The 23,476-nt window shown below is 38.8% G+C and overlaps 1 protein-coding gene across 1 annotated transcript; it reads right to left on the bottom strand.

The window, feature by feature from the left end:
- Positions 1–1,559: 1,559 nt before the first annotated feature.
- LOC126274788 (23 kDa integral membrane protein-like) lies at positions 1,560–22,668 on the bottom strand. The gene is made up of 5 exons (XM_049977142.1): positions 22,566–22,668; positions 19,025–19,213; positions 10,599–10,769; positions 3,878–4,093; positions 1,560–2,225 (listed from the first exon to the last, which is right to left on the bottom strand). Exons 1-5 carry the CDS (start codon positions 22,623–22,625, stop codon positions 2,154–2,156), a joined length of 708 nt encoding a protein of 235 aa, XP_049833099.1. The 5' UTR covers positions 22,626–22,668; the 3' UTR covers positions 1,560–2,153.
- Between the last annotated feature and the right edge of the window lie 808 nt (positions 22,669–23,476).

Below are 23,476 nucleotides of genomic sequence, written 5' to 3' on the forward strand. Positions count from 1 at the left end.
GTGTTGAGTAGCAACTATCGTTTGCATAAAATTGATATTATCTTAGAAATTAGACTAATACTGAAATCAGAAACCAGTGTTCTAATTACAAAATGTATAAATAAAGTTGGTCCTTTCTATAAGTAAATACAGTCACTAAATTTTATACACCTTCATACATACAGTACTATGCATGCCTCCTTACGGAGTATGGCCAAAGTTATTGTGGATTCCATTATTTTATCATGACAGAAATTTATATCTGTATAGTAAAATTTGTTTGGGGTGTAGACAGGTATGTAACAACACTGTTTTAGAAAAAGCACCTCTGAATTGCTAGAGTTGGTTTTATTTATGAAAAACGAGAAATGGTGCTATCACTCAAAGAAATTTATGTCTTCCTGTGCATTGCTCTAGAAACTGCGTTAAGGTACTAAATATATATATAGAATTCCGATTATTCACTGTCAATTTTAAATTGATTTGTGCACCAAAAATGCCTCATGATGTGTAAATAATAATATAGAAAGCAGCAGGGTTATCATCACTCTCAAAATTTCAGAATTATAGCTAAAGAAATTTAATGGTCAACAAGTACTGTATAAAAACAGTCTGCATTACATTAGAACCCACAAAAAATTAAGAAAACCAGCAGTGTGAATGTGAGGGTAGAGAGGAAACATAGTGCTATCAATAGGAACCAATATAACTCAATTCATTTTGTTTAAGGATAAAATTTTTAGTAATGAACTATGATTCCTTGCTAAAATAACTATTTGTTGGGCCCCATTGTGTGTAACATCTCAAATGATGTAGTTATATATTATTATTATTATTTAGAACTAACATTTTACTTATAAAATAAGTGTTCAGTGCCAGATACAAAGAAAACCAAGGAAATCATCGGCAAGCTTCAAAAAATTACCATGACAGTAACAGATAACTGTTTTTGAAGTATGAAATCTCATCTCTATTATAGGAATACATTCTTAGACATTCAGCTATACTGGAAGAACTTTTTTTGAATGATCACAAAATAACAACAGTTAGAGTTCCTTTATAGAAAGAAAACTCAACTAAGGGATCAAAATAGGAAAATATTAAAGGAAATATTTAAGTGTGTTTCATGATATGTCTTAAAGAAAAGCTATTAAAATATGTGATCTGAATAATGAGAATGACTGAATTGCAGTAAAGGCATTAAAAGTCTAATCATTGGTTTGTGAAATCGAAAAATACCTTGTGAAAAAATGTGCTATTTTGTCTCACATGAAGCATATGTAGAATTTAATACATACTGTAATTTTGATTTTTTATTGAACATTCGTTCATGAAAATGCACTTTGATATATCTTATGGCACTCCATTGTATTACAAATAAGGATATGTTCTGACAAAATGAAATCATTTAAAGTTCTGAAGTTACTGACATCCAAACTGGAAGTGATTAGGCAACACAATGGGAGAGAATTCCTCAAATGCATTCAGACATTGTGTAGTATTCATGGTAGACAGGTAGGAGAGGTGACTCATTTAAAACCCATTAAAATAAAGTAAATAAATTCAGCAACACAACCAGAGAAAAAAGAAAAATGGTATTTTATTTAGGAATGGTTTCATTAAAACAAATCTTCGTTTGACAATAAATAAGTAGAATCTGTATATAGACTCTTAACAAATAACGATGCAGCCACGATCTGTTTCATATTTGTGACAAACTAATAACGAATTTTTGCAGGATCTATAACAAACAAAGTAAGTTGTTTGGATACTATTATACAAAAACTGAGTTAAAAGATCTATCTTCATTGTGTTGCCAAAAATGAAAAAGGCTGTTGTTTTGTTCCAAGTGCATTACTTTTTCAAATGTCAAACTGCAACCAATAGATGTCTCTTGAATTTTATGATAGCTTATATAATGGAATTAAACTAATGATACCTGCCAATGCTAGTCATACATGCTCCTAGAATAATATCACTTGTTACAGAATAATGCAAAATTATCTAAAGGTTCTTACTATACTAAGTAGAAATGATAAAATTGTTCTTACAGTGTTTGTTCACAGTACATATTCTTTAAATCTAGTAATCAGTATTACTGACTGTCATTCACTGTAGTGATTCTTGTGGAAATCCGATCACAACAGTTTCACATATTTCTTTTGAACAAGAAGTTAAACATCTCTTCTTCGTGCCTCATTTTTTATTGAGCTGGCCAAGCAAAGAGCAAATACTATTCCAACAACCTGAAAACATTATTTATTGTCTTTAAAACATAATTTTGATTAAAAATTGGTAAAAATGATTCACTGTATATTATCTAAAATATACAGTAAATCAAGTATATTGGAATGCAAAACCTTAATATGTAAGTACAGCTTCATTTTAAGTGAAAATACAGTTTTGTTAACCTTTGTTTGTCTGGTGCAACTTACTGTAAAATTAAGACACTATTTGGTGCCACCTTCTTCCACGTTAAAGAATTTTTCTGTTATTCATGCAGCCTCTTTTTTTTTTAAAAAAAAACTAATTTGATTGATGTAGGGTAAAAGTGCACATTGGTTTTAACACAAGGTGTTTGCTTCTTTGGTGATTATGGATAACATAACTGTATATAACAGACCAGAATGCTGAGAGTGGACAGATATATGTGAATTATATCCATGTCTGTTAACCTTCAGGTAATATGGATAACATGACTTTAGAGAGAGATGGATTGTGGACAACGCTAAATAATACTTTTGTAAATAACTGGAACTCCCTTTGCTGCAATGACTTACAGAGTCATTTTGTGTTCTATTTGCTGGTGTCTGTATTTAATATTCGTTGTCAATGTTGGTACACTAAAGGAAAATAAAAGAAATAATAAAATCATACTACAGGTACATATTTTTACATGAGGGAGTATCTTGACGCTAAATTATCTTAGTGCTCATGATGAAAACTGAGTCAGTGAACCAGTTTCATTCTAAAAGAATTCAAATTATGTGGATAGCTGTCAGAATAATTACATGACAGTCTAGTACTGTTAGATCACTGGAAATAAGTGTGCATAATTATTATGTGCAAGATATGTGAGTTAAAATTAAGAAGTAAGTAGCTACTACTCAATAATAATGCTTACTCACCTAATACGAGAATTTTTGTCACAACAGTTGCATGTAAAAATTAATGATGTTAGTGTTAAAAGAGAAATTTTTTAATATAATTTGAAAGTTTATATTACCCTGTTATGACGAAATAAGCACTGAAACCCTTCTTTCTAATACTACTGCATGACTGAAATTTGTATGCGCAAAACCTAAGTACTACATTTAATTGTAGTAATGCGAGTACTGTACTACTTCAAAATGTATATAACATACAGTCATTGCTACATTAGAAAAAAAAAACAAAGATAGGAGAAGGAAATTTGCAAGATAAGAAAATTTTTATTTTGGTGGCTCTTATAAATTTTTGTTGAAAAGAGGCTATAAAAAGATTATAAGTGCGATAATTTATCATTTTCATTTGTTCCAAATGATATTTGTACAATCTGGTAGCTGTGTGGTGAAGATTCATTTACTTCTATCATAATACTCATATCATTCATAAAATTTTTAAATAATCCTTAACAGGTGTTTGTATGACACATGTTTGAGAGTTGTATGAAATGGTAGTGCCAACAGACTCTGATTCTTGAACAAAGGATATGTTTATTGGGTGTTGATGCCGAGAAATTCTTTGTTCATTGACATAAAATTTCTGGAATTTGTAGGACACACACACAAACAGAAGCTGTAACTCGTTAAATAGTTTTATATCAATGTGAGAAAGGTGCATTACCAGAAAATATCAAGGAAAGCACTGTTTACTTTGATCAGAACAGTGTACTGATAATAATACATTAATTTCATACCTCAACAACAGCTGCTCCAATTGCTATACCACCCATTATGTGTCCTGCATAGCTCAAGAAGCTCTCCATAGCTTCAAGACAGCCAGTAGTGTAGTAAGGTGCTGAATTAAGAATTCCAATTCTACAAATGTCACCTTGTTTGCAACAAGATGATGGCAAGTTTACTAAGCCTATCTTCAAATAATCTCTTGGTCCATCTGCTCCACAGCATTCTAGCTGCAGTTACAGGAAAGAACAACAAATATTCATTCAAAGTCTACAGACACGTACATTGCATCAAAGCACTATCCTACCAAATATCTAAGAAAATAGTCATTAATTCCACAAAGTAATGATAACCAAATTTTTAATTGCATGGGAGGGAGAAATACTCATTTATGATAAAGGAGCTATTCATAAATAAATCATTATGTAAAATGTACATAAATAAAAATGTTCCATTGTTCAAAATCATAAACTTTCAGAAGTTCTTCAGTGTTTGCTCTGAGATTCTGACACAATGTTGCATTAGAATATCTGCAAGCTTTGATACACCTACTGGAGCACCATATGCCATTTAAATATATAACTAATAAATGAAGGTGATACATTGTTAGCAAAAACTGCATGTTCATTTGTTCAAAATCTTAAGTCTCTAGAATTTCTTCACCAGTTACTCTGAAATTTTGGCAGAAAACTACATTCCAATATGTGCTTGTATTTGTATAGCTGTTTTAATGTATATATTATACAAAGAAATATGTAATGTATAAAGGGGAAATTTTAGTACCAAAAAATCGTATTGCAGAATGCCAGAGAGAGGAGGAAAGAGGAAATGGACAGTGTGGTGGGAGGAAATGGACATAGAAAGTGGAAAGAAGGAGACAGAAAGAGAGTGGGAGCATAAGGACATTGCGAAAGGGGGGAGTAGAAGATGGAATAAGAAATGTGGGAGGTGATGGACAGAGAAAGGGGGCAGGAGGAGATGGACAGTGGACAGAGGAAGAGGGGAGGAAGTGATAGATGGAGAGAGAGGGGAAGGAAGAATTAGACAGAGAGAGGGAGAAAAGGTGATGGACAAAGAGAAAGCGAGGAGGAGATGGATAGAAACAGGCCCCACTGTTAGAGCTCTTTCCTGTTCCATTCACGTATGAAGTGCAGGAAGAATGATTTTTTAAATGCCTTCTTGTGTACTGTAACTAATATAATCTTGTTCTCATGATCTTTATGGGATTAGTAAGTAAATGCTTGTAACATATTCCTAGACTCGCCATTTAAAGCCGTTTCTTGAAACTTTGTTACTAGATTTTCACAGGATATTTTCTGTCTACCTTCAAGAATCTGCCAGATCAGTTTCTTCATCGTCTCTGTGAAACTCTCCCACAGATCAAACAAAACTATGACCATCCTTTCTGCCCTTAACTGTATATGTTCAATATCCTCTGCTAGATCTATTTGGTATGGGTTCCATGCACTTGTGCAATATTCTAAGATGGGTCGCACAAATAATGTGTAAACAATCTCGTTGTACATTGATTACATTTCCCTAGTGTACTACCAATAAACCGAATGCCCTGCCCATGACTGAGCCTATGTGATCAGTCCGTTTCATGTTCTTACTAAGTGTTACACCCAGGTGTTTTTATGAGTTTGCAGATTCCAGCTGTGACTCACTGATATTATATTTGTAGGATACTATGTTTTTCATTTCCTGAAGTAAACAGTTTGACATTTCTGAACATTTAAAGCAAGTTTCTAGTCTTTGCACCACTCTGAAATGTTATCAAGATGGGGGTGAATATCTATACAGCTTTTTTTTCAGACTATACTTCGCTGTAGGTAATTACACCCCCTGTGAAAAGTCTGAGCTTATTATTAATATCGTCTGAAAGATCATTAATGTATGACATGAGCAGTAAGAGACCCAATACACTTCCCTGGAGTACACCTGAACCTACTTCCGCATCAGTCAATGGTTCTCCACCAAAGATGACATTTTGCCAACTCCCTACCAAAAAATCTCACTCCCATCACAAATTCCGTTTGATACCGCATACGATTGTGCTCATTCTTTTGATAATATCCATTTACGTGATATTGAGCCAAGTGCTTTTTTTCAAATCGAGAAATATTGCATCTGCCTGACTGCCCTGATCCGTTGCTTTCAGGATGTTACGTGACAAAAATGTGCATTAGGTTTCACATGACCTATATTTTCAAAATCCATGCTGGTTGGCATGGAGGTGGTCTTTCTGTCAGAGGTACCTCATTATATTCGAGCTCAGAATAAATATCAAAGATAATCGACGGTAATCTTTTAGATTACTTCTTCTACCCTTCTTGAAGATAGGTGTGACATATGCTTTCTTCCAACTATTGGGCACAGTTTTGTGCTAGAGATATCTACAATACGTTATAGTTAACAGAGGGTCTAACTCAAGAGCGAATTGAGACCAGAATGTGATAGGGATTCCGTCGGACCTAGGAGCGTTGTTGAATTTTAACGATTTCAGACGTTTCAGGATGTCACTGTAAATGATTTTTATTTAACTCATCTTTTCAGTGGTACGAGAATTATATTGGGGGGGGGGGGGGGGTACTCCTGGGTTCTCCTTGTTAAAGATACATTAGAAAACAGTGTTCAGCATTCACGCTTTTGTTGTGCCTCTCTGAATTTGAATTCCTACCTTGGTCATGAGTGACTGGACATTAACTTTGGTGTCACTAACAGACATCCTGCGACAGATCCTTCGACAATATTCTGCTACGATATTCATTGAAGATTTTACACCCTTGTGCTAATATGCAGTAGCATCTGTCTCTTTAGAACTTCTTTACAGTGACTGTATATCATGGAGGATCCATCCCATCATGGACTACGAACAACCTTGTTGGCAGAACATCCGCAACTGAGCGTTATAGTAGAGGGTGAAAATACCACTTCAGTTGTAAATTACTTTATTTTCACACGACCGGTCTCGGGTTGTTATAAGCCCATCCTCAGGTGCCGTAGCTGTAGCTGTGCTGTGGCCTCCGAGTGCCGCGTGTACCAGGCGCGGTGTGCTGCCTAGGAGCCCAGAACAGGGAGCCATAGTTCTGCGCTCATAGACAGCACAACGCGCCTGGTACACGCGGCACTCGGAGGCCACAGCACAGCTACAGCTACGGCACCCGAGGATGGGCTTATAACAGTCCGAGACCGATCGTGTGAAAATAAAGTAATTTACAACTGAAGCGGTATTTTCAACCTCTGCCATCATGAATTGTTCTACTGGGTGCTTATCTATTCAGTGCTTGGTCAACTATTCATTTAAACTTGAGCCCTAGTTCCTCTACATGTTCCTGTCCAACGCGAAAAGTTTCAAGTTCCTCGTTGAGATATGACAGCTTCTCTGTCTATTGCTGAACATATAAATCTTTCTACTTGCTTTTGGTTGCCCTTTGTGCTGTGGTATTCACTGTTAATAGAACTGCCTAATGATCATTGATTCCAGTTTCGATGTGGACTTCCTCATAAAAAAATGGTTCAAATGGCTCTGAGGACTATGGGACTTAAAATTCCTCATAAAGGTCAGATCTATTTGTTGCCATTCTATCTAATATACAGGGTGATTCAGGAGGAATGTCACATAATTTGTGACATAATTTTGCATGTGAAAAATAAACTAAAAAAGGAAAAATTCCTATGAATCTGTGTCCGATGTTCAATCGTTACGAAACTGGAGAGGGCTGAAGACTAGGCACATCTATGAACGGGTATAAAGACAAGTGTGAATATTACTTACCAAAATGCTATCTAGGCGCTGTGGTAGACAAAATAATGATGGTACAGACTACTGATCCATCTTACAAGAGGTATGAGTGTTCTCCAACAGATGGCAACACTGTGACGTCTCACTGGGGCAACGGCACCGAGTGCGCCTGGTGCGCAATCGTGGGTTGGACCAGTGAGACGTCGTGAGGCCGTGTGCACGTTATGCTTGATGTTATTTAATTGAGCAAGTGCATTGTGTCCATGACTATGAACACGCTGCATACATTGATCCCCGCAGAATACGCAGACGGGTATTGTACGGGACCTGTAATGGTAGGGCCCATACAGCTGTGACAGAATGCCAGAGACATTTCCCTGATTGATGAACCCCTGCCATGGATTTCAAATATAACGTGAATCCGGAATACTATCCAGTGAACACGTAACATCAGAACGTGGGGCCGTCCATTCAGTCGATGAAAGGGACGACATTATTTCGAAAGCACAATGGAATCACACCACAAGTACACGGTGCATTAGCTGTCAGCTCGATATTCCCCAAACACGAGTCTGCGGTACCTTCCATACAGCGCATGCAACGTCTGCATCCTGGTGACTCAGCAGACAGACAACAAATTTGTGAATGGTTGGCTGTAGACACAAACGTCGTGCAATACACTTTATTTACAGATAAGACTGCATTTACACACAGTGGTATCATGAAACCAACAGTTCTCATATATGGGTGATAGGGAACCCATATAACTCTAGGGAAACAAAATTCCAACTTAGGTTCTCAGTGAATGTCGAGTGCAGTACGATTGATGACCGGCTGATGGTGCCTATCTTCCTGCCAAATTGCATGACAGCCGCAGCATATGCCCATTTCCTGATAGAAAATGTGCCTTCACTTTTGGAAGACGTGACGTTAGAGCAGCGAAGGCATATTTGCCTGCAGCATGATCGACCACCGATTCATTGTACCAGACAAGTACCCCGGTACCTGAGTAACACATTTGGCCGTGGCGGACTGACCCATTAGACTTCTGTTTATGGGGCTGGATAAGGGGGACATGTAGGCTACCATGGTGGATACACATGAAGAACGTGTCGCTCCCGTCATTGACGCTGTTGCCCACATTAAAGCCCGCCGATATGACGTTCGATTTGCAACACAACAGCCCTCCAACGCATTGACAAGTGCCCTGAGAGGGGTGGAGGCATTTTTGAAGACGTGTTGTAGTATGGATCAGTCATCTGTCCAATCATTACACTATCAACCACAGCGCCCGCACGGCACTTCAATAAATAATGTCCATACTTGTCTTCATTTTCTTACGAGCGTGCTATCTTCAATCCAATCCAGTTTCGGAACGATCCAAAATCGGACACGTGTTCATAGGATTTTTTCGATTTATTTCCACATGGATAATCGCCTCACAAATTATGTGACATTCCTGAATCACCCCGTATTTCCATCATGAGTCAGGTTCTGAACTATGTGTTCTAGGTAATTTTCAGATAAGTCATTTCGTAAAGTTTCGCAATATGTCTCTCATGCCCACCGCAAGCAAAACTTGATTTTGCCAGTTTATTGGTAGATTTATGTCTTCACCGATGATTACAGTATTGCAGTATGTTCGGGCAACTTACGTACAAGTGAAATGAGGTTTGCTCTAAAGTTTTTGGTCACATCAAGAGCTGAGTCTCGTTGGGCAACAGAAGGATCCAGTTACCATTTCCTGTCCATTACCTTACCCAGCTTAAATTTATATCTCGGTTGATTTGAGTTTCTTGTGTATTGCTTCAAATACAACACCTTCATTTCCTGTCAGCCCATAATGTCGATATACCAGTAAATTTTCCTCAAAAATCTCACTGTTATCAATTTCATATTTCAACCAGCTTAGTGTTCCTAGTAAAATGTGAGCTTCAGTGTTTTTGAGTAGCGTTCGCACTCTGACATTGTTGTGAATGCTTCAGCAGTTTACTGTTAACATTTTAATACTCTCACCTGTGGGTGGGATTTCGTTGGATCTTACCCTGGAATTCTGAGGTTCCTACAGCTATTGTTGTCTGGACTGGATGGAACCCTTGTGTGCACCTCACACACAGTCAGCTACTGGGTTAACTACTCCTGATGTGTAGTACACATCTGACCCATTTAAACAGACCCTGCAACTTTCAACACTACGTCGCAAGTCTAGAAAGTCACAGCCTAACTTCTCACAGAATCCTCGGGGTATCTGGTTCAAGCCTTCCACTCGACTCAGAACTAGGGGACCACGATCTGCTGTGGGCACGATGCTGCAGATCATTAGCTTCGCTGGATCTCTGTGAGTAAGGCTGACATTTTAGACCTTCTCTGCTAGTCGCTAGCATGATCCAAGTATGACCTCGGAGCACAGACGACAGACATAGTTCATTGCAACGTGCGTCTGCCTAAGGAACTTCTGAACTGCCTAGGTTAATAGACACCTACCCGTTTGCAGTCGCTGCCCTTGACACGGGACGCAGCAGGTTTCCCAACAGATGAAGCGAGCCTCACTAGAACAGTTTCGGTTTCAGTGCATGACAGCACCTCAGACCTGTTGGTTAGTTGGCTGCTGGGTACAATATCCTAAGTTCTCCCTGATGTGTTTCCTTTAGATAGGACGCCTGGACCCACTACTGACAACCCACTACTGACACGCTACTCACAATCGAGTGGCCAGGTAACGATAGGGCTCGTACTTCCCACCGGAGAGACAGTGTCCACAGGAGAGGATAGTACTGTAGTAGAACAGTGAATGTAGGAGAACACAAATTTGAGAGGTAATGAAGTAAGAAAGTAACATCTACAGGAGCAGTTACGATAGCCAAGAGAAGCTACGAAAAGGAAGATCGTCGCAGGCACTTCGGTTTCTTTAAGTTAGAATTTTGCAAACTAGATTAGAATCAAATATAGTGGTAAACTTCTACTAATATTTTGAAGGAATCATAACTTACACTATCCTGAAGCGCATCCATTGCTTTTCTACTACTTTCGTTTATATTGTAGTCATGAACAAAATCATAAAGAGTTTGTTTTAGAACAGCATCCGTATCACCACCGTATACAAAAGCAAGAACAGCAATTGCAATTTGCAGAACCAGTACTGTCAGGAGGAACACAGCATACTGAAAAAGATAGGTAAACAATAAAAATTAATGCTTTTCCTTCTGTGGTCATATTTCCACAACATACATATAAAACATTAACATAGCAGATATTATAGGATATCAGTAACTAACGATTACTTCTTTTTTGTGGTGTACCTTTTGGAATACTTCATTACTTATCTACCATAATAAAAATTCCTTAACTGTTTTGCGTTTAAAGAAATGGCTCTGAGCACTATGGGACTTAACTGCTGAGGTCACCAGTCCCCTAGAACTTAGAACTACTTAAACCTAACTAACCTAAGGACATCACACACATCCATGCTCGAGACAGGATTCGAACCTGCGACCGTAGCGGTCGCGCAGTTCCAGACTGAAGCGCCTAGAACCGCTCGGCCACACTGTCCGGCTTTTGCATTTAAAGTTTTTACGACTGGTCCCTCTTTCAGCAAAACGAACGAGCGGACACGTATGCCAAACGGCATCCATGGGCCGAAAAGACAAATAAAACGTAAAGAAATCGGTATCTTCTTCGTAGTTAATAAAGATCGCTTTGTTGGCCGTTTGCTGCACTGAATTTTTCACTTGTTATCTCTGTTTTGAATTTTTATTTAGAAGCCACGTGAGGTAGCCGACGGGTCTAAAGCTCCTTGCCACGGTTTGCGCGGCTTCCCCCGTCAGACGCTGAAGTCCTCCCTCGGGCATGGATGTGTGTGTGTGTGTTGTCTTTAGCTTAAGTTAGTTTAAGTTAGATTAAGTAGTGTCTAAGCCTAGGGACCGCAGACCTCATCAGTTTGGTCCCATAGGAACTTACCACAAATTTCCAGTTTTATTTAGAATTATATTTCAGTAACAAATCTGTAATAAAGTGTGGAAGGTGTCGTCACGGATCTATGAATTCAAGGATCTTTGAGCACATTTGTTTAATGTCATGGTTGCCCAAAATTATTCATAAAAGCGCCTCGGAAATTAAAATTCAAGAAGTCTGCAAGGACGATGAAACACCTAATCATTTGATTAACCATGTGAGTGGGGAAGTAACTGAACTAGTTTTGCTTATACATTTACAAAACTGAAAACTTAAAAAGTATAGGATAACCCTATACATGAATTGCGGCAAGGATGACGTACATAACCATAGACCAGTCTCTTTAATACTGGGTATCTGGACAATATTGAACGTGCAGTAAATTGAGGCTTGTTTTTTTATTTTTTATGGTGGTCTTCAGTCTGAATCTGGTTTGATGGTGGTCTCTATGACAGTCTGTATTGTGCAAGGGTGTTCATCTCTGCATAGCTGTAGCAGCCCTTATCCATTTGAGACTGCTTACCGTATTAAAACCTTAGTCTCCGTCTACAGCTTTTGCCCACCACATCTCCTTCCATTATCAAATTCTTATTTATTGATGCCTCAGGATGTGTCCCATCAGTTTATGATACCTTCTTTTAGTATGGTTAGCACAGTGGATTCGCATTGGGACCTTCCGACCATCCAGGACTAGGTTTTCGTTGATTTGCCTAAATCGCTCCAGGAAAATGTCGCGGTGGTTCCTTTGAAAAGCACACTGCCGATTTCCTTCCTCATCCTTTCGTCATCGGCATGTTACACTCCAATCTTCCTTTTTGTTTGTCCTTTTTGTCATAAATTACTTTTTACTCCGATTCACTACTTCCTCATCTGCTATGCGCTCTACCCACTTAGTCCTCGCCATTCTACTATCGCACAGCATTTCAAAAGCTGCTGTTCTCATCCTGTCCGTACTGCTTATCGTCCACGTTTCACTTCCACATAATGCTACACTCGAGAAAAATACCTTATGCAAATACTTCCTAACATTTCAGTTGATGAAATGGAATAATTGTATGGCATTAATGGACAGGAGACCCCATCTAGGGGTTGTCCGGACATCCGAGATACGTCTTTTTGACGCCACTTTGGCGACTTGCAATTCGTTGAAGGTGAGATGAAATGATTAGAATACAAACACCCAATCCCCGAGCGAAGAAAATTTTGACCCGGCCAGGAAACGAGCCCGGTACCCCTTGATCTAGAGGCAGAGACGCTGCCCACAAGTTGTGGACTTAGTGCTAGATAACAAGGTTGGCACGTGACGTACATAGATACATGTGCCATCATGAGTACCGTGAAATTACTAGTCATGCGGTGTTGATATTCCGGTTTCCAAAGAGCTGTTATTCACTGTTTTTTTAAACTCGGTAGTTTATTAATCAGTTTATACAAAACCGCTAGCCAATCAGGAATACTTCTGGAAGGAACGAATTTTTGGAGGTATGTAGTTTATAAATATCAATAAAAACGGCAACAGATGCTATTACATGTGGGTTTCTTACTCCACAAGTGGTTTCATTCTAATCGAGCATCCTCGTCGTTTGTAACGGAACTGGCTGTTGCCATTTTTATTTACATTTACATCATTCAGCTGTGCAGCCACGAAATTGTTAAAACGCTAGACCGGTATATGTTTACAGATTTATCTTTTTCAGAAATGCCTTTCTTGCTATTGCCAGTCTACGTTTTATATCTTTTGTCCTGGCTCTCAACAGCTATTTTACTGCCAGAATAGTAAAACTCAGCTGCTACTTTCAGTTTCTCATTTCATGCTCTAACTTCCTCTGGATCGCTTGACTTAAGATTGCTCTAGATTACTATTATTTTATTTTGTTAATGTTCATCTTTTAATCTGTTTTCAACACCCTATCAATTCCGTTCCGCTGTTCTTTCAAATCCCTTGTCGTCTATGATAGGATTACAATGTCATCAACAAATTTTCAATTTTCTAGCTCTTCTCCAAGAACTTTAATACCCTTTCCAAAGTTTTCCTTGGTTTCCTGTACTGCTTGCTCATTCTACAAATTGAATAACATCAGTGAAAAGCCACATTACATTAAATTACTTCTTCCTGAACTGCAGATTTCAGGGAGTGCAGTACATTCTACGTTGTCAAAAGCTTTATTTCTTTGAGTCTTCAATCTTCTGGCTGGTTTGGTGCAGCCCACCTTGTATTCCTCTTATGTGCCAAACTTTTAATCTCAGAGCAGTAATTGCAACAACCTCTGTATTGCTCTACGGTTTTTCCTCTCTGCACCTCCCTCTAGTACCATGGAAGATATTCCATGATGTCTTAACAAATAACCTATCATCCTTTCCCTTCTTCTTGCCAGTGTTTTCCGAGGGTTCTTTTCCTCGCTGATTCTGCGAAGAACCTCCTTATTCCTAGCCCTGTCAGCCCACATAATTTTCAACACTTTTCTGTTGCACAGCATCTCAAAGGCTTCGATTTTCTTCGGTTCCGGTTTTCCTACATTTCATGTCTCACTACCATACAATGCTATGCTCCAGACGTCCATTCTCTGAAATTTCTTCCTCAAATTAAGGACTATGTTTGATACTAGCAGACTTCGCTTGGCCGGGAATGCCCTTTTAGCCAGTGCTAGTCTGCGTTTTATGCTGTCATTGCTCCGTCCGTCAAGGATTATTTTTCTGGGTTGGGTTGGGTTGTTTGGGGAAGGAGACCAGACAGCGAGGTCATCGGTCTCACCGGGATTAGGGAACGAAGTGGGCCGTGCCCTTTCAGAGGAACAATCCCGGCATTTGCCCGGAGTGATTTAGGGAAATCACGGAAAACCTAAATCAGGATGGCCGGATGCGGGATTGAACCGTCATCCTCCCGAATGCGAGTCCAGTGTTTATTTTTCTGCCTAGGTAACAAAATTCCTTATTTCGTCCACTTCGTGACCCCAGTTCTGATGTTAAGTTTCTCATTGTTCTCATTTCTGCTACTTTTCATTACTTTCGTCTTTTTCAATTTATTCTGTCCATGCCCTGTACTCATTAGACTGTTCATTCCATTCAACACATCCTGAAATTCTTCTTCACTTTCAATGACGATAACACTGTCATCAGCGAATCTTATCATTGATAGCGTATCACCCTCAACTTTAATCCCTCACTTGAACCTTTTTTTTTCTTTCCCTCATTACTTCTTCGATGTATAGATTGAACAGCAAGGGCGAAAGACTATATCCCTGTCTTACTCCCTATTTAATCCCAGCGCTTTGTTCTTCGTCTTCCACTCTTATTGTTCGCTCTTGGTACTTGTACATATCGTATATTACCCTTCTTCTCCTATAACTTAGCCCTATTTTTCTCAGAATTCCGAAGATCTTGCACGATTTTACAGTGTCGAACGATTTTTCCGTGTCGATAAATCCAATGGACGTAACTTGATGTTTCTGCAGTCTTGCTTCCATTATCAACCGCAATGTCAGAACTGTCTTTCTGGTGCCTTTACCTTTCCCAAAGCTATATCGATTGTCACCAAATAGATACTCAACTTCCTTTTCCAATTCTGCGTATATTATTCTTGTAAGCAACATGAATTCATGAGCTATTAAGCTCATTGTGAGATAATTCTCACACATATGGTCCCTTGCTATCTTCGAAATTGTGCGGGTGATGGTTTTCAGGAAGTCTGATGGTACGTCGCCAATCTTATACATCTGCACACCAGTGAGAATAGTCGCTTTGTTGCCACTTCCTTTTATGATTTTAGAAATTCCTGTGGAGTGTTATCTGTCCCTTCTCCCTTATTTGATATTAAGTCGTCCAAACCTTTCGATTCAAATAATGGATCCCCTATCTCTTCCTTGCCAACTCTTATTTTTCTTCTGTCGTTTCACCAGACAAGTCCTCACCATCATAATCATAAAGGCCTTCAAGGTACTCATCTACATTTAACACTAGCATTCCCGTTGCACTCACAATGTTGCCGCTCTTGCTTTAAGTTTCATCAAAGCTTGTTTTGACATTTATATATGCCGAGTCAGACCTTCCGACAATAATTTATTATTCGATATCTTCACTTTTTTATGCAGCCATTTCGCCTTAGCTTCCTCGTTCATTTCTATATTCCTGAATTTCTCTGCACATGTTGGTATTTCCTTCGTTCATCGATCAACTGAAACATTTCTTCTGTTATCCGGGGCTTCTTGGCAGTTACCTTCCTTGCACCTACGTTTTCGTTTCCAACTTTTGTGACTGCTGTTTTCCAGAAATGACCATTCCTCTTCAACTAACCGCACTATCTACGACGTCAGAGAAGTTCATGCGTATCTCTTCATTCTTCAGTACGCCCGCAACTCGCTTCCTTGTGTACTGACTCTTCCTGACTAGTTTATTAAACGTCAGCTTACTCTTCATCGTTACGAAATTGTGATCGGAGTTTACATGTACTCCTAGGTACGACTTACAATCCAATATCTGATTTCGGAACCTCTGCCTGACTATGAGGTAATCTAACTGGAATTTTCTCATATCTCCCGGCCTTTCCCAAGTACACCTCCTCCTCTTGTGATTCCTGGACAGTTTATTCTCTACTACTAACTTACATTCATTGCAGAACTCAATTAGCCTATCTCCCCTCTCAATTCTACTACCAAGCCCATGTTCTCCCGATACCGTTTCTTCCACTCATTCCCCTAAAAACGCCTTCCAGTCCCCCATGACTCCCCCATGACTGTTAGATTTTTATCTCCCTTTGGGTAATGAACTACCCGTTCATTATACTTATACACTTCCTCTGTCTCTTCAGCTTCTGCTTGTGACGTCTGTACAAATATCTGAATTATTCTTGTTGTCGTTGGTTTGCTGTCGATTCTGATGACAACAACTCTATCACTAAAATGGTTCACAGTAACACATTCTCTGACCTACCTTCCTATTCATAACGGATTCTAGTCCCACTATACTATTTTCTGCTGCTGTTGATATTAACCTTTACTCGTCTAACCAGAAATTTTTCTTCCTTCCATTTCGCTTGACTGACCCTCAATATATCTAGACTGAGCCTTAGTATTTCTTTTTTCAGGTTTTCTAGCTTCCCTACCACGTTCAAACTTCTGACATTCCGCGCCTCGATTCATAGAACGTTATCCTATCGTTGGTTATTCAATATTTTTCTCATGGTCACCTCCCCCATGGCAGTCTCCCACCGAATACGAATGGGAGGCTATGTGTAATCTTTTGGAGTGGAGACATCATCGTGACACTTTTTCAGTCAGAACCCACTTGTTTCGTGGATACACATTATGTGTCTTTAATACAGTGATTTCCATTGCCTTCTGCATCCTCATGCCTTTGATCATTGCTGACTCTTCCAGCTTTTAGTGGCAGTTTCACACTACAACGGCAAAAGAGTGCCATGAACTTATGTCCACTCCCTCGTCCTCTTTGACAAGGCCTTTGGCAGAATGACGGTCACCTGTTTAGCTCGTAGTCTTCGACAACCATTGCTGATGAATTTTATTAAAAATATAAGCAGTTGTTAGATTCTAACCTGGGATCGAGAACATTTTATTTAGTAATCAAAGACGGTACCTCTACACCATGGTAGACGCCCCTGGACTCCGAGTAGATACGGCTCCCCGCCCCCCCCCCCCCCCCCAACAACGCCTTCATTTTTATAATTTTTAAATACAGTATATCACGCTACTTGATGTTAGGAATACACACAGTGCGATATTTGAGCACCATTTTCAAGCTATCTGTATTTAAGTGTTGTGACTTCTTTATTTTTTGTACGTTATTATGAGTGATATAGAATTTTGTATATGGTATTCAGATTAATTAAAAACTAGTAAATTTGTTGTGGATTTTAAAAACGGGTACGATATTAGGGCCGCTTCCTCAAAAACCGTGGTGCTAAAAAGGTCTCTGATACGCCACTAACTCAAAGCGAAACCTCGTAAAATCAAAGTGCCAAAGCTGGTATACCAATAGTATTAGACAACAAATTAGAAAAGCAGATAGGCAACTATGACTGCATTTATCAAAGCAGAATTATAGTAAATTAAAAAATTAAGATATTGTAACTTAGTATTAGAGTATACAACGCCGACGAAGGAAAAAAGGTGCTTCAAGCTATGAATAGGAACAACTACGCCACAGCTAGATGTTATATATGAGCAAAAATGTTCTCAGTTAAGGAAACAACCAAATTAAAATTAACGTGTAGACGAATTGGTACGGGTCACGTGTCATTTGCTTCATTGCTAGTTTCACTCTTGTAAATCTGAAATTTTAATGTATTATCATGAAAGCTGTTATTATCGGAAAATGTTCTCGTCTGTAGTGTGTAACTAGTAATACAGCAAGCAAAAAGCGACTTGTGGTGGTATGTGTTTGCTGTAAATAAATGCCGGAGTTTCGTTATATACAACTCTCTGTTTGTCAGTAACTGGTTCCTTAAAGACACTACGATTTAGAGTTCTACGACTCGTGGAGTTTGTGCAATGGCGAATTACTACCGTTCTCTCACATTAAAAAAAATGCAGGAAACAGGAAATCACTGTTTTGCAACTTTATTCCTGCATCATGGAAACGATTTGCTTCCGGACGTGGCTGCCTATTCATATCGTGATATGCGTAATGCAGTCTACACGTCCTAGCATTTTGTCCGCGAAAATTTATAAAAAATCTGTTCAGGATGTCCTTAAAGTTTTCTTGTGTTACAGAACTCGACTCTACATTCTGTTCTTATGTACTGTCCGCACCAAAGTAAGCAAGTAAGGCTTTTGTACAGAATTGTTAACAACAACCTTGTCACATTCGGAATAAAATGACAAGATCAGCTTTATGGTTAAATAAAATGAGATGTGCTCATTGTGTTGAAAGCAGTGAAACTGAGTAACATATAAAATGCCATTAACTTTAGAAAACGTTAACCATTTCGTGATGTCTGGGTGTTGTGTCATGTCCTTAGGTTAGTTAGGTTTAAGTAGTTCTAAGTTCTAGGGGACTGATGACCATAGATGTTAAGTCCCATAGTGCTCAGAGCCATTTGAATCGTTAACCATTACCATACACACTATTTATCTTCTTAGACAGCAAACTCTGTAAACCATCTGCATGTTTGGGAAGAAGATCGAATCACTACCGTATGTTTCTCTGTACTAAAGAAGTTAGAGGTCACTTTCAAAAATTCGTTTTTGATGTTGATCACATTTTGCCTGTTAATAGCATCCTATCAAGTTTGTGATACCTAAAATTAACTGCTTTGAAATTCACAGATAGGTTAACACTCTGTTACAATATGAATTAGAAATGGCAGTTTTCAGATATACCATTTATAATTGTAAACGCTTTATTTCTAAGTTGTATTACAAGAGAGGGATCGGTATCATAGTGGAAACACGAAATTTCACGAATAGCACCTAGGTAGTTAGTACATTATAACTAATTTTGACGTACTTACCGTTGTGACCATACAATGACTCTCTCTGATTGCTCCGCAGCATCCATAGAATGATATCACAAGAATAATACTGCCAATAACTATGAGTAGTATAGCAGGAGTATTTGTCTTTGAGTCAAGAACTTCTCCAATTTCACCAATTTGCAACTTTATCAGAATCCCAATTGTCAGTAGGGCGATACCTGCAAGCTAAGAAGAAGATTTTTTCAGAAACACTATGTCACATACCATTATTAACGTAGCTGAGTTTCGAGAACTAGGTCGTAGAATATAATGAAGCCTGACTGACTTCTCAAAGCTTCCACAAAACTTGCTGCTGTACATGAATATTATGAGTGAAATGTTATGATTTGTTATTATACAAGCACACGGAACGGTAAGATTAGAGGCAAAAAATCAGACAATATTAATGTTGTAGCCCGTCGAACGGATAATCAACAAATGTCTCAATTTCCACTTCACTAGTCACTATGGATACCTCTACGATTTAAGCGACAGGATAATACTGTGATGAACGATAGTGTAGAACATAATTCTATATAAAGATACTGAAAAACAACACCTATTCTCATGTCTCGAAAATAATGGTTTTCATTAAAAGATATATGCAGTATATGACAGAAGTCATTCAGTATTTTTCAGAATATAATTGACTTTTGTCTTCGAGAGAATATCTTGCAATAACTGAAACTTCTGGAAAACCTAAAGTTGAGACCAGAAAAGAGGCGTTTTTCTTTCGCTAGCGAAGCGCTAGCAATTGGTCCGGAATTGTAAGCACGAGAGCTTCTGTTGATTTTAAGTGAGTAGGACACCGCTACTGGATCGAAGCAATGTGGTGGGCAGTGATGAGTGCTCGGATTCTCCTGTTGGTAGAATGTTATCCTGTCTCGAACTCGTCCCCAACTGCACTCTCTCAGAAAGTTTAATTACGTCACACACTCCATTGCAGAATGAAATGTTTATTTTACTTCAAATAAAGTTCGTGTGTCTCTCATAAATTTGACTGCGTATACCCTCATCGCCTGTACACTTTCACGGCAGAGGTTTCGCTGTCATTTTCAGGCTAACCTCTAGGAATCCTCTGATTTACTTCTTTCTTTTGGGGAGTTGGGAGGAGGGCGATAGGTCAACATTCTGAACACTGCTTTGATGAAGCCCGCCACGACTTTCCTGCGATAAGCTCTTCATCTCAGAATAGCAAATTCATCCAACGGCCTTGATTAACTATTTGTTGAACATACTCCAATCTGTTTTCTTTTACAGTTTTTGCCCTCTGCAGCTCCCTCTTGCGCTATGGAAATTAGGACCTGATACCTTAACACGTATCTTGTCATCAGGTCCCTTCTTCCAAACAGTTTTCTCCAAATCTTCCTGTCCTCATCGATTTTACGGAGAGGTTGTTTATTTTTCTATGATGTCACTCGACTTAATTTTCAACATCCTACTGTAACATGGCATATCAAATGCTTCGATTCTCTTTTCCTATTTCCGACAGTCCATAATTTGCTTCCGTACAATGCTGTGCTTCAGACGTCAATTTTCAGAAATTTCTTCCTCATATTAAGGTCTGTTTTTGAAGCTAGTAGACTTCTTTTAATTCCCTCTTTGTCTGGATTAGCCAGATTTTTACATCCTCCTTACCTCTTTCAAAATTCAAGAAACAGTATTCGCCAGGACAAACACCTGTCTCACATCATACAGGTATAAAATTTCTTCTACTCCTACGCGATACCTTCACACAGACAAACACGCTGGTCGTATATGTACACATGATTTTTTCACAGATTGGTCTTATGAACATTTTCAATTCCCTCTGGTAAACAACATGACATCTAGACTTAAAATTCACGAAGAGATCGGCCATGAGTTTTCTTAAACTTGGCAGTCGGACGTTAGGGGAAGGTGGCGACAGATACTTTACTCTCAACTTAATTCACATTTATCGCTTGTAGAGACGTTAACGGCGTTGCCAGTTAATAAAACAAACAAATGAAAACTGTCACAGGAGGAGCTGCGTGCAGATAACATTTTATGTGATCCTAGGATTTAGAGTTCCGCAGCAACGGACGAAATGGGCAAGGATTCGCAATCCTCGCTGCTGAGCAAGATATATTCTTGTCCATGCAATTTGTCCATCTGATACTTCCTTAAGAGAAGAAGAGTAAGGACTAGAATTTTTGAATACACACTGCCGTCTACCTCGGTAGCTGAGTGGTTAGCGCGGCAGATTGCTAACCGAAGGAGCCTGGTTTCGATTCCCGGCCGGGTCTGAGATTCTCTCCTGTGGAGGAGTGGGTGTCGTGTTGCCCTTACGTTCCCATCGTCTTAATGGACTTCCCCCAACTCTCTGCCGCGAGGGACCCAGAATTCCAGCATTTCTCCTGAGCATGACAGGTGGAAACTTGCCGAAACATTACTTCAAGACGACGCTGTTATTCCCATGAAAACCGAATAAGCTTTCTCTGCTGATACAGTAATGTACAGAGGTAAGTCATATTAATTTGGGAACTCGATCGGTAATTCTTAAATAGTACTAATATGACCTGAGTCTAAGAATCACATTGCATTTACCATCAGAACTGAATCTTTATACGCACAGTATGTTTGGGCAAAATGCCATCATCTGACAGACATAAAATGCAAACAGCTTAGGAAAGCACAGGAGCTATTTATGCTTTAGCTCTGCCGAATGGTGACACTTTGTCTAAACTAGATGTACAAATAACAGTTCAAACGTATGACATCTCTGGTGGTCAACACAACGTCGTTTTAAATTTCATATACACTGTGGAACACAACTTAAGGAATGTTCAGGATTGATTATGATGATGGAAAAATCTGGATGTACACTGGCCAAATTCCAAACAGCTAGTAGTGTAATGCAGTCCACACTACCAGAAGATACAGAAATGAGTACGTTGTGTTCCAAGTTATCCTGTTAATTACGCTGAAAAACATAGGATTATGTAGCTACCTAAGGATCACAGTTTTTGTGGGATTATTTCGCAGTATACAGCTCGCACTCTCCCACAAGTCATAAAATGCGTTCGTAAAATCAACAAGCTGTTTCCAGAAGTTTATGATACGACTTTCTGACTATTCTGTTTACGTCATTCTTTCAGTTGTCGGGGCGTGTAGCTCGTTTAATTGTTGTCTTCACGATAGTAAGCTTCAGTATACAATTCTCTGCTGACTGCTAAAGCATGAACTAGCTAAGTATCTAGGGGTAAGGATTGCTGTTCAAATCTATTGAGCTGAAAACATAAGAGATCTGTTACTAAATTTACGTACGCTCTGGTATGGGCTCGTTGATCATAGCAAGAGATACTGTCTCACATACAAGACATGATTTCCTACGGGCGTGACAACTAGCATTTTTGGCAAGGTTTTCGTCATTCTCGCTCCTTAGCTACTAGAATATAATCGAACGCTTGTCGTCTTGTCAAAAGTTTGGAATGCACAGTCAAAGAAGCAAATATCGCTGACAGATTGGATGCAAAAAACAGAGAAGTACATTGGCTCTAAAAGTACGAATACTTACCACAAAAATGAAATTGAACAGGAAAAGGATGTACTTTACGATGGAAATAGCGCAGCCCATTTTGTTGCTTGTTGCTGTACCACGGACGGAAGTCTTACTGATAACGGAGTTGATCAATGCGTTATCCTATCTTATCTGTAGCCTCCGCCCCCACCACGTCTGTGGTTCGTGAAAATAACTTCGTACTTAGAGATACAGCGTTATATATGTTCAAAACTGCATGACACTCTTCTGTTACTCTGTTCTGACTTTACATATTTCCGGTGGTACATTTGTAGTTAAGAAAATGATAATTGGAAGCCAGTTCCTGAATCAAAACTACAGCTCTTTACTAATTCCCCTGAAAAAGACGATAACGAAGTAATTACTTGATAATCCAAAGTCACACACATTACATTCCACACGTAAACATGAGCAGAGAAGAAGGTAATTATTATAATGGACCTCATGGAATTGTCCACAGCGTCTGTAAACATTTAAACTACAGATTATCAAATAGTGTGTATCAGTAAACACTTTTTTTCTGCTAATATTAAATATACATAGGAGTCTGCAGAATTTCTCACCAACGGTGCCAATGTTGACAGTGTGTAAGTTTACCAAAAATTTTTCGAACTCATCTCTGCGATCAGAAAAAAGCGTTTGACTGCATAAGCCATAATACAGTTATATATAAATTAAAATATTGTGGTGCCACAGGAAACATTACAAAATGATTGAAACCCAATATCCCAAACAGAAATTAATTAGTACCAATAGGGAAGACCCTTACATTACGCTTGCAGTCGTCATCCGAGAAGGAAATAATTACGTGTGACTCTGATACCGTAGTAAGCATTTAACTGAGCGTCCATGAACCTCACAAACCTACCGCCCTACCCCCCCCCCCCCCTCTCTCTCTCTCTCTCTCT

The sequence above is a fragment of the Schistocerca gregaria genome, chromosome 1, assembly GCF_023897955.1.
Source record: "Schistocerca gregaria isolate iqSchGreg1 chromosome 1, iqSchGreg1.2, whole genome shotgun sequence".
In the NCBI taxonomy this organism is placed as follows: domain Eukaryota; kingdom Metazoa; phylum Arthropoda; class Insecta; order Orthoptera; family Acrididae; genus Schistocerca; species Schistocerca gregaria.

What these genes read in the sequence shown, in the direction of transcription:
- LOC126274788 (XM_049977142.1), bottom strand. Translation starts at nt 22,625, where the DNA reads ATGGGCTGCGCTATTTCCATCGTAAAGTACATCCTTTTCCTGTTCAAT. An exon ending in TGTTCAATTTCATTTTTGTG is followed by an intron (nt 19,214 to 22,565) that starts GTAAGTATTCGT and finishes TCTTCTTCTTAG; the next exon opens with CTTGCAGGTATCGCCCTACT. An exon ending in TGGATGCGCTTCAGGATAGT is followed by an intron (nt 4,094 to 10,598) that starts GTAAGTTATGAT and finishes CTGTAACTGCAG; the next exon opens with CTAGAATGCTGTGGAGCAGA.